Below are 15,592 nucleotides of genomic sequence, written 5' to 3'. Positions count from 1 at the left end.
TCTAAAATTGCAAAATAAATACATAAAAGCAATAAAATTGTGGAGCAAAGTGCATATAGAAGCCTTCACCATCAATGACATCACAGTAATTGCGGGCAGGGTCTACTCAATGAAGGTCCTTAAGCTTAATTCAAGATTTGGAATAATTACACCCTCGGCCCACTCAAGACAGTAGGACGATTGGCGAGAACATATAGCTTGGCTAAAATGAAGCTCTTTAGTAAAAACTTAATGACCAGAGTTTGAATTCTACTTCCGTATCGCCTCAAAAGAAATGGTAGGACTATCAAAGCGCAGGCAAATTAGATGTGAACATACGTACTCATGGAGCAAAGAACCATATTGCGCAATGCGTATTCTTTACCTTCATGTAGTTTTACACCCTATCTCCAAAGAAAATACAACAATTTCATAAACACTTTCTCCCAAAACTGGGACCACGAACCTAACTGTTAACAAATGATTGCAAGTATCGATTCTGTATTCTCTTTCAAGTTCCATGGGGACATACTCCTAGCACAACAGGAACTGAACCTACTCTCTTGCCTTCACCTATGCCTTAGAAATATGGCAAAATTCAATGCATGACTTATAATCCGGGAACCACTAGCAAAGAAGCTCTTGACCTGTCCACTTCGACAAAACAGGAATCTAGCAATGAAAGAAAACTGGATCTCTTAATGCCTACCTAAGATAGGTAGATGAAATCCAAAGTAGCACGTAAGATAATAGTGAAGACATCACTTCGAAACTCCTTGGCCCTTTAAGAAAAGGTGGAATCACAGATACCATCAAGAAGGTTCCAAATAGCCAGGAGAAAATAAAAGATCCAGCCCTGCACCAAATAGCAGAATTAGTAATGCTAAATCATTTATTGCTGCACCAGTTAAGGAATGCATTTACAATTCGGAAATAGAAAGAGCTTCCATTCAGCTCCATAACAGCTTGCATTGATGCATGTCTCAGGAAGTTCTACTGAGGAATTTCACAAGGCACCTCCAATAAAAAGAAATCACAGAAAACATATGATCTTCCATACTCAGTATACGGTAAATTTAGTGGAATAGCTATAAGCACATACCCATAAAGAAAAGCTCGGATTTTGCTCTTCAGCCGATCATGTATGAAGTACATTGTGGCTATCAATGATATGGCTACTTGCAAGGTTGGGCCTTCTTCAGTTGGAAAGACAACAGTGAGAACTCCAAGTACCAAAAATGCAGCAAATGTTTTGATAATGAACTTTGTTGATGGTGTCTGGAATCTGCTAACAACAGCCTGCACAACACGAGACTGCCTGACCTCCCTAACCTTTTTCTTGATGTCAATTTTTGGATTTTTCCTCTCATAGAATTTCTGCATGATAATTTTGTCATGGGCTGATTCAATTGCATCCACACTAGGCTGGTGCCCAGAATATTTCTGAATGAGAAAGTTTCTTGCTGCTTGTATTTCCTCTTCAGAAGCCTCCCTGCTTATTCCAAGTCGCTTGTATGGGTCCCTAACATTAAGTCTGGGGAAGATAGGTGAACCTGCAGACATGGTAAACAAGGGAATTTCAAAGACATGCCCATGCTTCAAAATATTCGATGAACCAATTTTTTAATAAGATCCAATAAACCAAATTAACATCCTAGTATGAGAACAGGAATCAGAGGACTCAACAAGCATATGCCTTTTTTTTTAATAAGAAAATGTGTTACCATTCATAAAGCACCAAGGGAGTGCAACCCATATGCAAAAATTACAAGTTTAACAAAGCATCAATTAAGGTTCCAAAATCCTCACTTGAATATAGAGGTTGACCCTTAATTAAGATATTTAGGGCCTGAAGCCAAGATTTTTCTTAGTACTATTAGAGCTGTCATCTATTCCCTCAACAGCCCTTCTATTTCTCTTTTTCTAAATGACCCAGAAAGTAACCAAAAAGATAAATTTAATTGTCTGCTTATCTCTTTGGATGCATTCCACGCTCAAAGCTCCTCCCTGATTATGCCTGCAATAACCCAATTCGGACCCAGAAACCTATAAACCAGAGACCATAAGCGATGTGCCAGTGAACACAAAAGAAGGATATGATTGCATGCGTTTGCCCCGCCTTTTGCACAAGTAACACGTGTTCATCAAAATTTTACCTCTTTTGATCAACTTGTCAAGGGTAAGGACACGTCCTTGAGCTGCTTCCCAAAAAAAAAAAAAAAAACCACCCCACGAGCTAATTTCACCTTCCAGACCAATTCCAATCTCCAAGGATGGTTCATCCTTGTTTTCCTCAGAGATCTCTACCTTACGAATGCCCTGAGCAGCGCCGCATACTCCTCCACCCAATCATTCAAATTTTGGTTCAGATCAACAGCCCAAATACCCCACATGCACATGCCTTAAAAAGAGAAAGGAGTTCAAAGAGACAGATGACTTGTAAATCTACTGGCTCCTTCAAGTGCAAGTAACAAGGGGTTGCAAGCTAAAAAAGTTAACCAACAGCATTGGAATTCCACTTTTTAAGTGGAGCTGCTCAAAGCACTTTTACATTCTTTGCATCCACAATATCAATCATTACCAAGTCACGAATTGACCATACAGCCTACAGTCACCTAAATCACCTAAACTGTTACCTCTTGAGTTCCATAATTTGTCAGTCAGAAATGCCTCCACTAGCTGGCAGAATCACGTTCTGAAGAAAGCAAAGATACGCTTTCCAAGTGTGAATAATCACTTTCAACCAAACCATTAAACTGAAAACCCTAGACACTTTGAAGTTCTCAGCCTTTATTAGATGCAAAAATCACCATAACTTCGTGACAGAAAGTTAAGATAGTTTGAAGGTTCTTAGCATGTCTCCTTCTTTTACACAATATGCTTTAGTTAACGTTCGTAAGTTTCATATAACTGTATGTAAGAAAGAATTATGACTACTCAAGAAGCTAGTCATTGATAAACATTATACAATAATCATAAAAAACGCAAAGGTGAATATTACCAGCTGGTTCATTTGCAATATCCTCATATGAAGCATCCATTGCACACTTAATCAAGTGAGTTTGTCGTGTCCCATGTCTCTGAATAAAAATAATCCGGTGCTTTCTGTACCTTTGCAATTGAGAAAAAGAACCATTAATCAAATGAACACTCCTCGGAGTTTAATGGTTAATAAGATTGACATAATACCTTTCAAGGTGGACAAACTCAGCCTTTTCTCTTTTTTTCCCAAGACTTGAAGAAGCTGAAAACTGCTTGCGCAATGACCCTTGAACATTTATAGGCATCCGGAAGCAACATCTTGATGGACTACCAATCAGTCCAGACGCAGTCATCTCAGTAGCTAGTGTCCAACACTTTGAACTTACTGCCTAGGGTAACAAATTGAAGGTTGAAAGAAAAGATAATTAGATAAAATTGGACCTACCGGCTTAAGAACATAGCAATCCTCATTATCTGGAGAAAGAAATTTAAATAAAAGATAAGCCAACCATCCTAAACATCAAGACCCGATTGTGAATTTGCAAGGATAATGGTCTCCCCATGACCCCATTCTTCGTCGATAACGTCCATTGCTTTATTTGAAATATTAGTTAAGACTAGTCCTATGGCCAATAGCACTTCAAGTCAATGTGTCACAATGCCAAGTAAAATTATCATGGGATAGACAAATGAATTTTACCCACCCGATATATCACCCCAGAATACTTAAACAATCAAAAGAAGAGCTAGAGATCACACAATCAAACATATGTACAGCACAGGTTAGAAACTTGAACAAACCGCGATGAAGCTGAGAAAGACCATAATAAAAAAGTTGCTCGGGTAATTAACATATTTTAGTTAAAAATTGTCGGAGCTTAGATTTTTACAGGTGAAGGAGAAAATGGAAGTGAAAAACACTACCTTGAAGAAGAATAAGGATTAATCCTGTGTCTCTGCTTTTTCTTCCCGGAAATCGGGATACCTTCGGGACTGTAAGCTGAAATGGATAGGAGGAAGAAGAAAGAAAGAAACCTAAACCCTGCGAAAAACTCCGATTTCTTATAAATAAATCACAGCATGCAGTATAATCCGTTGTAGTCTAGTTGGTCAGGATATTCGGCTCTCACCCGAAAGACCCGGGTTCAAGTCCCGGCAACGGAAACCTTTTTATTCTTTAAACCACTCTTCCGGTTTTATTGTTTAGGTTATATTTTGTGCCCGGCAGGCAACAATTCCGATGTCGTCTAGTTGGTTAGATATTCGGCTTTCACCCTAAACCACCGGGTTCAAGTCCCGGCAACGACATTTATTTTTTTTATTTTTTTGACTTTCTCTCCTTTAAACTTCACCAATTATGTTTTGTTTTGTCTTCTTTTTTAATTACTTTGTAGATGTTTGAGTAAGTTGTAAACTGTGCTGTTAATTTTTAAAGTATTATTAAAATAGTTATTGACTAAAAGTGATATTATTCTAAAATTATTTGATGTTTGGTACAAATAGTAGAAAAAGCTTTGTTATTTCTGAAAAATATAAATTGTGTTTGGTAAAATTAGTTTTTGAAATTTTAAATGTTATTTTTTAAAAACTGTACATTATAATTTTTGACTTTGAATATATAAAAAATATATTTTAATTTTGAGTATTATCAAAAATACTTTGTATTTTATTAGTTAGTTATAAAAATATTTTTGAAACATAAAAACTGCAGCTAAAAATTATAATAAGTATATTTTTTATCAGTGATAATATAATATCATTATTTATAATTGAATAAATAATAGCTAATCGATAATAATTACATAATATTTTTTATTTAAATTTAATAAAAAAAATATGTATATGGTTTAAGTATACAATATATTAAATAAGTATTTTTGTTTTGATGGACAAATAATTATTTCTCTATATATTAGATGGGAGCCTTAAATCATGCATCCATGACCATGAACACTTCTTGAGTTTGTCATTTACTTAGCTTTACATTCTTGGGAAAGTTAATAATGGGAGTTGGTTGATTGATACATTCTTTTAAGTGATATACACTGCACCCTTGAGCTATATCATCATTCAGCGTTACATAACCAATATGTTTTTCTATTTTTACATTAATTGCTGTAAAACTATTCATCGCCAACAATATAAACTCAAATACTATTAATATTCTACTTAACATATCTATTTTAAAAAATTTTTAAATCAATTTTATAAGTTTTAATTTTTTTATTCACTAAGTTTGATGATGTTATACCAATATTTTGCTATATATGAGTTTTTATATATATTGATTATGAGATAAATAAATACTTTCCATATATTAATTTAATATATCCAATTTAATCTAATGCAATCGCTGTAAAATATAAAAAACATGTAAGGATAGTATTTGATATATTTTGAGTTTATCCTTTTATACACCTAATTAACTATTTTGTGAAGTAATTTTTTATAAGTAAATAAGTTATTTTTTATATATATATATATTTTTTTACTTATCTTTGCCCCCACTACTTGTTAAAATTATATATTCATCTAGCTCATAATTAGAGTACGAGTATTTTTTTTTTATAGTACTTAATTGTCAATTTTTAATTAGATCACACTTATTCACTTGTAAAATGATTCCTATGCTTTATGACGGGCCTAATATTAATTATGAAACTATATAATTTTAAAATTATGTAAGTTCGAAGTATTTTCAAAAATTTAGGAGTTGTTTATATTACCTAAGATTGTTTTTATAGCGTGCATATTATCTCGAGATTTAAAAATATTTATAAAACTTGGAGCGTTGTTCTAAAATCTAGTTATTCTTCTGTTATTTAGAATTGTCCATCCATAGTTTATTTTTTTAGAAATATAACATTAATGATATGTTTCATTTTTAGTATACTAAATAACAAATAATACATTATTTCATTTTGCATTATTATTTTAATATTATATTATGATATTTGTTAATTATTCAACAAGTTTACTAAATATTTTTTTAAATTACAAAACACCGTTTTAATATAAAATATGAAATAATTTAATAATACATTTGTAAAGTAAACAAATATTTATGCTCGAAGTCAACAATATTCAAGCATATATATATGTGTTTATAGAAAGCAAAACTTTAATTAAGCTAAAGAAAGGCATGCAATAATTACTAAAACTGCTCCTTAGTTCACATAATCACCATTTGAGACGTCTTTTTTTTTTTTTTTTGAGAACATTTGGAAGTTACAGATTTTCACAAAGGAAGAGGAAAACGAAAACTAATGAAAAATAAAACTTAATTGACTGGAGATTCCGCGGTCAACTGTAGTCTAGTTAGTTAGGATACTCGGCTCTCACCCGAGAGACCCGGGTTCAAGTCCCGGCAATGGAATTTTCTTTATAATTTTTGATATGTCATGAAAGGAAATTTGGTAAAAAGCTTCTTCAACGTTTCTTAGTGCTCCGAAAATGTTATCTCCTTGTTTGTCATCTTCTATTCTCTCCCCCAAAATGTTATATTTGCCTTGTTCTTTTACTGAAGCATATTTCAAAAGCTAGACATAGAATTTTCAACTTTTGTAAACTTTACTATGTTTTTTATGCAATTTGTCATTCACTAAAATTTAACTAAAAATTTTAACAGATAGTATGTGGGATTAACATATTAATTAAGTTATTATGTTGTTCGATGGACATACAAACGATCACATGATTAATTGTGGAATTGGTTTTAATGGGAACAGAAAAACACACGGCCACCACCAAGGGCTTTGGGGAAGCAGGCGGCGGCATTAAGAATGTCATCAGATACATCAGCCTTTACAGGCTTCAAGTTTATAGGAGCACATAACACCCTTTATGATCACAGCGGAAGGCACTACTTCAAAGACTGTTATACTTGGAAATGGTCTCTCCCTCTATAAAGACTGCCACTTGCATGTCACTACCGAACAGCCATGGGGCCTTTGACTGCCCAGATGAGAGACACCTTTCTTCAGCAAACTGGCTTCTCCTTTCTTAACTGTAAGGTCAATGGCTCAGGTGCACTTTTAACTCGGAGGGGGTGGGGCACTTTCTCAAGGGTTGTCTTTGCTTACACTTTTGTGGACAAGATTATTGTACCAAAAGGATGATATAATTGAGGAGACAAACAGAGAAATGTCCCACCTCTCTCTCTTTCCCTATCTACTTATCTGTCTATCCATCTATATTTTTTTTACATCTCTGTCTATCTTCAGATATTAGTATTTCCTAATATTCTACTATTTATAATTGCAGTTAGTTATACATACATAATTAGGTAGACAAAAGGATGATAATATATGTTTTACAGGACTGTGTTTTGTGGTCAGTACAAGTGCTGAGGAACAGGGGCAGATTTTGAAGGGTGAGTGTCAGTGGTCTAGGGAGCTCACTCTGACAAGAGGCAGGACCATTTATTTCAATCAACTTCATTGACGGCTACGAATGGCTTCCTTAACCACCGCTTAACAATAAAGAGTATCCGTTCTCAACAGAAGTACCAATATCATATTACACTTCCCTGAATTCTTCATAGAAAGAAAAACAAAGCTGTAAAATCATGAGCTGGAGATTAAACCTTTCCGAAACCTGCCTAATTGAGTTCACACAGACTATTTACTGGTCGAGCAAGAAAGATACATGATGAGACATGAGGGACCAAATTCACAGCATAATAAATTCAACAAATCATTAGAGCTTAACACGTAGATTTCAGATGAATATGCTGTGCTGCACATCAACCATTTTAAGTTGCATATATATTAGATGAGCTAAGTCCTTATATGTACAACATAGATAAACTGTACATGAACTATACAATTTATCAGCGTGTCAAACCAGCCATGATATCAACACGGCACACTCCGAGCCTTCCACAAAGACTGTACAGATCCACATGCTACAGGCAAATGTGGGCATAAGCATTGCCAACTGCTGAGGCAAATCCTGAAAAATTAGACCATCAAGAAGAAGTTTTTAAACCCTTTTTATTTTTAAATACCCATAGCAAAATCTTGAATCACATTGTAGCCAGGCAAGTGAAGATCACCTCAAGACAGGAAAAGTTTATAGTGCTTCTGAGTCCATTCTATTCAATTAATTTTGGACAAATGAACCCTAAGAGCCAATTGACCCTAGGTATCCGTGGAGGCACCCAGTAATTATCAGTGGGCTAGAATTAGTCTATCATTTAGTGCTGATATCCCTGCTGTATATTTGGAAAGTTCCTGGTTATGCTCTTTTGTATCAGTGCCATTTCTCCCTAACATTCTTTTGAGACTATCTAGTAATTAGATGATATCACTAGATATAGGACAAATTAGAGATTAGTTTCCCTTCTTAGGAATCTGGGTTAAACTGAAGAATTCTTAGATACCACATCTACGAAATTACAATTCAGGACAATGGATAGAATACTAAGAGTTGGACATACAATTCCTAAGTATCACATCTAAGTTGAGGATTTTGATTGTATCACACAATCATGTGGAGCAAGTCTTTTGAGAAACTTTTCCACACTTGCACTAAATGATGGCTGATATCTCAAATGAGAAATTACCAAGATATTTATAGAAAACTTAATCCTACAAACATAAGCATGACGAGAAGTCCTAAGAGAAAATTTAAAAAAAAAAATGAAAACATGTCCCAAAAGAACTGCTGTAAAAGAATAAGTAAAAGCAATAAAACCACTCTCCTAATTATGCTTCTGGCATGCTCCATCAAACTGAACTAGAGCAAAGGATGGACATTAGCAACATACCAAACAATCATCATGACTGAAAGAGAGTCACAGTAGCAATATAACCATTCTTCATCACCTGCAAGTAACAGAGAAAATCTTCCTTAGCAACCTCATACAGATGATAAAACCAAACGTCAGCAACATCAGCATTGCAACTGATAGAAATAAGATAACAAATTGTCAACATCTAACCTCAAATGCAACATTTTGATAACCATACACAAATGTCGACCCAAAAGGATTGCTTGAAGAACCCTGTGTTTGGATAGCTGCTCGGCCACAATCCCCAAGAATCTCCTTCGATGACAAGTGGTTCAGCATCATAAGACAATGGTCAAGCCATTAAAATTGAAAAAACATTAGTAAAACACACAGAAAATTCCAAATGCAAAAGTAATCATCAACAGCATAAACATTCCTCAATCAAATCATACATAAGCATAAACAAACGATCTCACCTTAACTTGCTCCCATTTCGTCCCCGGTGTAATCCTATTTTTGTAATTACTTGCTTCAATAAAAGACTCTTTAACTGTAGGGTAAAAAAGATAAGATAGTCAATAAGTTCATTATTATTTTGATATAAAATAATTGAGGAATTTGTATTCTAATAATACTTTAAGAAACTTTCCAAAACAGGAATTACTTACAGTCATTATCAAGAATAACAAAATTGCACTTTATGTATGAATTGAAATCAGCATGTCCAGGATAGTTTGTGTGTAAAACAAACTTTTTAACTTTATGAGTCTGCAAAACCAAGATTGTCGCACAAAGATCATACTTTTGAAAGAATAACCAGATAAGACAAGTGCATTCTCGACGATAGAGACAACGAGAAACAACAATCACTTCTGTTTGGAAAGGATAAGGAAGAAAGAATTAGTGAAATACCTGCCCATCAAATAAGATGTCCAAACCACGAGTAAAATAGTTATAGAAGTAATCGCCACAAAGAGTTGTCCGCGGCCGAGGGTCCGAGGCAGAGTGAATAATCATTTGATCTACCTGAACAGCTTAGAACAATCAGTGGAAAATATATTAAAACTACAAACTAATGTTAAACATTTCTATTAGACTTTTTATTGTCAACCTCTTTTATATTCAATTAGCAGAGATCAACAACAGCGACAACCACAAACCAGACTAATAAGTTAAAATAACATTTAAGAGCCATACTCCCCTTTTCAAATATAGGCATAAGATAACATATATATGAGAATGTATTTTGTATGTGTATCTTGTTGATAAGATAAAGATACTGAAAGCATTGTAAATATGCATCCTGTTCTGTTTTCATTTTTCTGTCAAAAAAATAAATTGTTCTTCATTAAATTTCTTTTTTTGAAATATAAAGTGTGAAATGTATTAATATGCAGCACTTGGAGAGGGTGCCGATCCTTGTACAAAGTATTTACAAATCAATTAAAGTATCAGTGAGATCCCCTAGATCCCCATGGAGTTTAGATGATGACCCAATAATAAAAAGCAAGTGCCTAGAACCATCTCCTTTTAATCAAATTGAAATCATTAACCACATCTAAAGTTTTCAAAAACTCTCCGGTTCTTCTCTTTCCAAACCGCCCAAAATAAGGTGAATGGAATGAGGTTAGCTTGTTTCCTCCTCCCACTAGTACTCTTCCATAGGCAAGTATGGTTCCAGTGCCATGATAAAATCATTATGACATTTTCTAAAACACGTAGAATCCCCTTCTATCAACCGATTATATCAAGCTAGTTACTAAGAAATAGTCCCATGTTTAAAAAGAGAAGGTAAAGGAACAAATACTCCCTTTCACAAGCCATCCCCACTCAAAAGATAAATGTGTAACATCTTTTGCAACCAACTGTTCCTTAAGCTACTGTTTGATGGAGGCACAAAACAAGTGATATGGGCCAATGCACAAAAACACAGGATATGAGAAATTTGACTTTTGTGCTAAGCACAGAGACTGGACAAGATAATATGTTCTATTCATTGTTTCTTCGCACCCAGGTTAAATCATGCCTAGACCTAAGACTGTGCCTCGAGAGTAAAGTCAAGTCGGGTTGTGCTGTCTTGGATATTTTAAGGAAAAAAGAAAAAACATTTTTTGCTGTACTAGGGGAACTTTTGTCCTATATTCTACTTGGAATACATTTATCACAAAGTAGAGGATAAATTCCCCCATAGATCCCCTACTTTGGGTCACCAAACATACTCAGAACAATTTCTTGTCGTCATGTCATGTACCATCCCAGCACAAGAAAACATCCAAATGGTGCTAAAGTCCAAAGACATGGTCAGTATACGATACTACAATGTTCCTTTGTAAAAGTTACTAACAAATGCTACCTGCTTTTGATGAATTCCACAGGGCCGACCTAACTCAGTCCATATATCCTGCATAAAAGGGGCAATGATATGTGAGTCAAGAAAAGATAGACGATAGCACAATATCAAAATTGGCCAACATAAGACCACAGACTACCTACATGAAAACAACGCATCCAATAGGATCATACACCCACGAGCAGCCTAAGTTTCACAATTTTGAACATGGGATGCCTTTTGATGATAAGGAAACAGAACAAAACAAGAAGACAAACAAAATAAGCATGCAGCAAAATAGAACTACCAATTGCAATATATGTATATGTCCTTTCTGTTCACCAACCTAATCTAATATAGAGAAAAGCATAAGTTAAGTCAAATTTGAAGTTATTTTCCTGAAAAGCAAAAAACCAATGAAAGAACAAAAAAAGTACATTGACCCAGAAAGGAAGAAAAAGAAACTCTCTTTGATGGGGACATGGTGACATATAACAAAACCATACCCATGCTAGGGCAAAAAGATCATATCTATAATTGAAATTACTTCATAATAAAATAGAAATTTACCTGTGGAGATGCACCAAAAGGAATATGCTGTCCACCGACAGTGAAATGCAATTCATCTCCAAGCTTAAGACATGAAATGAAATTACATAAGATAAAGGTATAACTCCAGAGTCCTAACCTTCCAGGTAAAATGGGATGATACTGAGATGATTCAGATCTCCAGTCCCCTCTATGCATTCATAATGCATATTAGTTATGAATGAACATCAAAAGGTAGTCATTGACTACATTAAGATGGTTAGAGAATGATCGCGTAATTAAAATGTCTAAACTAAGCAAATGAAAAGGTCAAACCTTAACATGCACTTCTTCCATGTATAGGCTACCAGGAGGCAGTGGAGGAGCAGATGCCTTATCCATTGAGGCTCCAACACCAACCTTTTTGTCAGTGGAACTATCATAAATAGAGACGCGGCATGTAACAGGTGTAGTGCCATCTGGAAACTCTAATGGTAATGCCGCTTTTAAGTTGAGAGGCAAAGAACAAATTAGCTCGGTAGAAGTTCAAAAGTGGGTGATACAAGTAATAAATGTCAAAAATAACGATACCTTCTCCATCGTGACAACAATCTGTATATTGGCTAGGAATGGGAAAAGCAAAGGACAAACCCTGCAATGTTCAAATATGAAACAAATTCAAAAACTGACCACCAAAAATAGTAAAAACGAAAAAGTGGTGAGTAATTATGCATCAGGTGTACATACTGGATAGAATAAAGTATAAACACCCCTATCTCTGTCGTTGATCCCTGGAAAAGTTGGCCCAAAAAGTGCATATACTGCCACAAAAGTAGCTGGAGTGGATGGTCCTCTAAAAATAGAAACAGTGTCAGTGCAAACTATTAAAAAAAACAGCCTGAAAACAATGAAGATCAGGGCTCAACCCACCCAATAAGTGATGTAGCATAACGCATTTGAAGCCGCTTGACATCAAAAACTTCAATAAGGCGTAACCTCTAATGCAGAATTCGAAGTTAGAAAAAACAAAGCATATTAACAGCAGGCATGGACATTAGGTCATACATACACAATAAAGACTAATTGCTGCAATCATAAAACAGAGAGGATGAACCACTCAAACTTACAGTTTCATGCACCGGGAGAAACTAAATATTGAAACTTCTTAAACAGTGAAATCCGAAATAAAGAAAAGCAATAGATTAAACATGTAGAAGAAAATAAAATACCTGAGACCACGGATCAAAACGAAGATGAAAACCATGATCCGGAAAGCTAATAACTATGTCGAGTTTAAGAGGCTCCTGTTCAGTACATTAACAAACCTTGTCAACCAAAAAAAAAAAAAGATTCACGTTGAATGCTAAACCTGACACCACAAATTTCCCATTACAAGCAAGTATCGTCCATGATTTATCAGAGACAATCTTAAGGAAAGAACTATGTCATGTAGTTAAGACTTCATCCAAAAACTTTTCAGCAACAGCGAAAGGCATCAAATGGGATATGACCAAAATACCTCGTCAAAATATTTGACATGAACAACATCGTAGATGTTCGGCTGCTGCTCTATCTGAGCAAATGCTTCGCATATTGGCATTCCTGAGACAACATTAAAGATCATCATCGCTACGGATGAAACCCTAGCGAAAGACTAGCAAGCTCATACTGACACAATTAACCACTGAAAATGACCAAAGCGAAACACAAATTCAATGACCTTTTCCAGCATAGCTACAACAATCAGTCCAAAGGACCATCAACCAAACACCATAAAATTATTCCATCTCTTGCGTCGCTAACACGCTTCAATTCGTCTAACAACCAAAAAGGTAATATAACCCGAAAATTCCCAAACCAATCGAAATGAATAACCGAACAATTCAATCCATATAACCAATCGGTTTTTAATTCAACAAAAATCTCTTTCCGGAACTAATCAGCAAAATACTTGATGAATCGCATACCGAGAGAGAAAGGTCCTATGCCGAGACCGGGCCGGAGATCGAGAATGATGGCACCCATGGCTGTACCTTCACAACGTCGTCTAGGCCTCTGCAACATTCTTCCCTTGTCTTCTACTGAGGTATCGAGAGTTTATTGGGAAAATTCTCCGTTACTTTCGCGCGATGAACTCACAGGTGTTGAAAGCTTAAATACTGAACGGCACTATTCGTGAATCATGGATCGTAAGAATTAGGGTCGGATACACTTTGCCCCAATCCCACGTCTGCGTCAACTGTTAAGGCCTCTGGCTTTTGTGGGCCCCAACTCAAGAGCCTGTGAGGATTGTCTTTCGCTTTTATTTTATTCTTCCTCCACTAACAAACATAAAAAGGTGGAATGTTTCTACCTTTTTCTTTTACATTGGGTAAAAAAAATATATCTTTATTTTGCATATTCATTCAAATAAATTTGGTGTATACATGCAAATGCGACCAAAGCGGTCATCTCCCCCGCCCCCCCCCCCCCCCCCCCTCCCAAGGCCCACCTCTATAAATATATACACACATGGATAAATATAAAAAACTTATATTAATTACTACTTTATAAATGTATAAGTGCACGTAGATATTAATATTTAGTTATTGATAAAATAAATAATTAAATAAAAATGTATGTCGTATATATTTACATGAATTAATTAAAGTAATAAGAGATATAGTACATTAGTTTGTTTTATAATGATAAAATGTCCTCGTTACTATTTTAAAGCATACAATACACAAATACTTGAAAAGTAATGCGTGTAAGTAAAAATTATTTTGAAATTTATTCCCATAAATTTATTATATAATTTCACAATTTAATTTAATTTTAGTTATTTTATAATATTTAATTTAAGTAAATAATAATTTAATTTATAAAGATATATAAAATAAATATTTTATAATAATTAATTTTTTTAATTAAAATAATAAATGCAAATTAAAATTTTGATATAATCTTTTAAAAAAAAATAAGTTAATAAAATTATCATAAAAAGTCGTATGTTATTTAAATGTGACACTTTTAATTATTATATTTTTTTAAATATAGACAATAATATCAATTTATTTTTTTAAAATTTTCTTACATTTTGCTGGTGTGTTAACTTTTTTTATTTTACTATTATTGATTGTAGGTTCAAAATAAAAAAAAAAATTATTTTAATAGCTAATCGTTAATAAGTTTGTGACATGATGAAATTTTTTATTTTAAAATTTTAAATTCAATAAAAGTATAATAAAAAATAATTTAATTTAATAATAAATTTACATGTAAACGTTTATTGATTATATACAGAAATTTTGACATAAATTGAATAATCATCATGTTTCTCTATAATATCTTTTAGGTTTTAATAATTTAGATTAATAAATTAATTATTTATAATTTAAAAAATAAATAAATTACTAAAATCGGATAAAACATTTTTTATAATGGCCGTACATACTTTTCATGGGCACAAATCTACCTATCATCCATTCATAACCGCTCATGAACTCAACCAAATATTTTATTTACGTAAATGTTCAATATACATCCAACACATTAGGTTTACTTAAATCAATCTCAACATCTCACTTTACAACCAATAATTTCAAAGTGACAAATGAAACAAAAAGAAAAGAAACCTTATTTACAAAAGATAATTAATTTGATGAAAACCCCAATGTAAGTCAAGATATGCATATCATTTGATTAACCCACTTCCTCTAAGTATTGTCCGACTACTTGATTTTGTCTCATATTCTACCGCATCTGAAAATAACATATAATGAGCACATTCTAACATTGTAAAATAAATTCAGATCTCAAATAAAGTATGAAAAAATATTTGAACTCTTACCCCGGTGTCCCCTAATAGTCTTACTTAACCTATAGTTGTTACCATAAGCAACATCATTCTCAACTGCCTCCAACAAGGATACCCCCTAATTATTCACTCACCATCCAATGTAAAACTAGGTTTTCTTTTTCCTCTTTTTCTTCTCTCATTTCCTCATAACATCCTTCATATCTTGCAACACCTACTATCACCCTTGCCCTCCCTATAT

At 33.9% G+C, this 15,592-nt stretch overlaps 2 protein-coding genes and 1 non-coding gene across 6 annotated transcripts; 1 reads left to right on the top strand and 2 right to left on the bottom strand.

Moving 5' to 3' along the window:
• Positions 1-325: 325 nt before the first annotated feature.
• On the bottom strand, positions 326-4,044 carry LOC110822185 (DnaJ (DUF3353)). 3 transcript variants are annotated; one of them, XM_088217395.1, is made up of 5 exons: positions 3,886-4,044; positions 3,169-3,350; positions 2,981-3,090; positions 1,082-1,532; positions 326-835 (listed from the first exon to the last, which is right to left on the bottom strand). In XM_088217395.1, exons 2-5 carry the CDS (start codon positions 3,312-3,314, stop codon positions 685-687), a joined length of 858 nt encoding a protein of 285 aa, XP_088073521.1. In that variant the 5' UTR covers positions 3,315-3,350; positions 3,886-4,044; the 3' UTR covers positions 326-684. The 3 variants fall into 3 exon arrangements, with proteins under 3 accessions (XP_088073521.1, XP_088073522.1, XP_088073520.1); XM_088217396.1 differs by having other exon boundaries at positions 3,169-3,346; positions 3,886-4,041; XM_088217394.1 differs by lacking the exon at positions 3,886-4,044 and adding an exon at positions 3,471-3,491 and having other exon boundaries at positions 2,981-3,084.
• An 8-nt stretch (positions 4,045-4,052) lies between these two features.
• On the top strand, positions 4,053-4,125 carry TRNAE-CUC (transfer RNA glutamic acid (anticodon CUC)). The gene has a single exon. It is a non-coding gene; the product is annotated as a tRNA-Glu (tRNA).
• A 3,499-nt stretch (positions 4,126-7,624) lies between these two features.
• On the bottom strand, positions 7,625-13,764 carry LOC110822483 (PHAF1 protein At3g51130). 2 transcript variants are annotated; one of them, XM_088217392.1, is made up of 15 exons: positions 13,520-13,764; positions 13,072-13,154; positions 12,782-12,856; positions 12,483-12,550; positions 12,300-12,405; positions 12,144-12,204; positions 11,889-12,055; positions 11,595-11,657; positions 11,049-11,096; positions 9,608-9,721; positions 9,364-9,463; positions 9,172-9,245; positions 8,906-9,007; positions 8,732-8,789; positions 7,625-7,914 (listed from the first exon to the last, which is right to left on the bottom strand). In XM_088217392.1, exons 1-14 carry the CDS (start codon positions 13,614-13,616, stop codon positions 8,742-8,744), a joined length of 1,206 nt encoding a protein of 401 aa, XP_088073518.1. In that variant the 5' UTR covers positions 13,617-13,764; the 3' UTR covers positions 7,625-7,914; positions 8,732-8,741. The 2 variants fall into 2 exon arrangements, with proteins under 2 accessions (XP_088073518.1, XP_088073517.1); XM_088217391.1 differs by having other exon boundaries at positions 7,775-7,914; positions 8,906-9,010; positions 13,520-13,762.
• Positions 13,765-15,592: the final 1,828 nt, after the last annotated feature.

Source organism: Carica papaya, chromosome 4, assembly GCF_054855325.1.
Source record: "Carica papaya isolate Zhongbai chromosome 4, ASM5485532v1, whole genome shotgun sequence".
Taxonomy (NCBI): domain Eukaryota; kingdom Viridiplantae; phylum Streptophyta; class Magnoliopsida; order Brassicales; family Caricaceae; genus Carica; species Carica papaya.
Note: the sequence above shows the minus strand (reverse complement) of the source record. Positions and strands in the feature narration are given on the sequence as shown.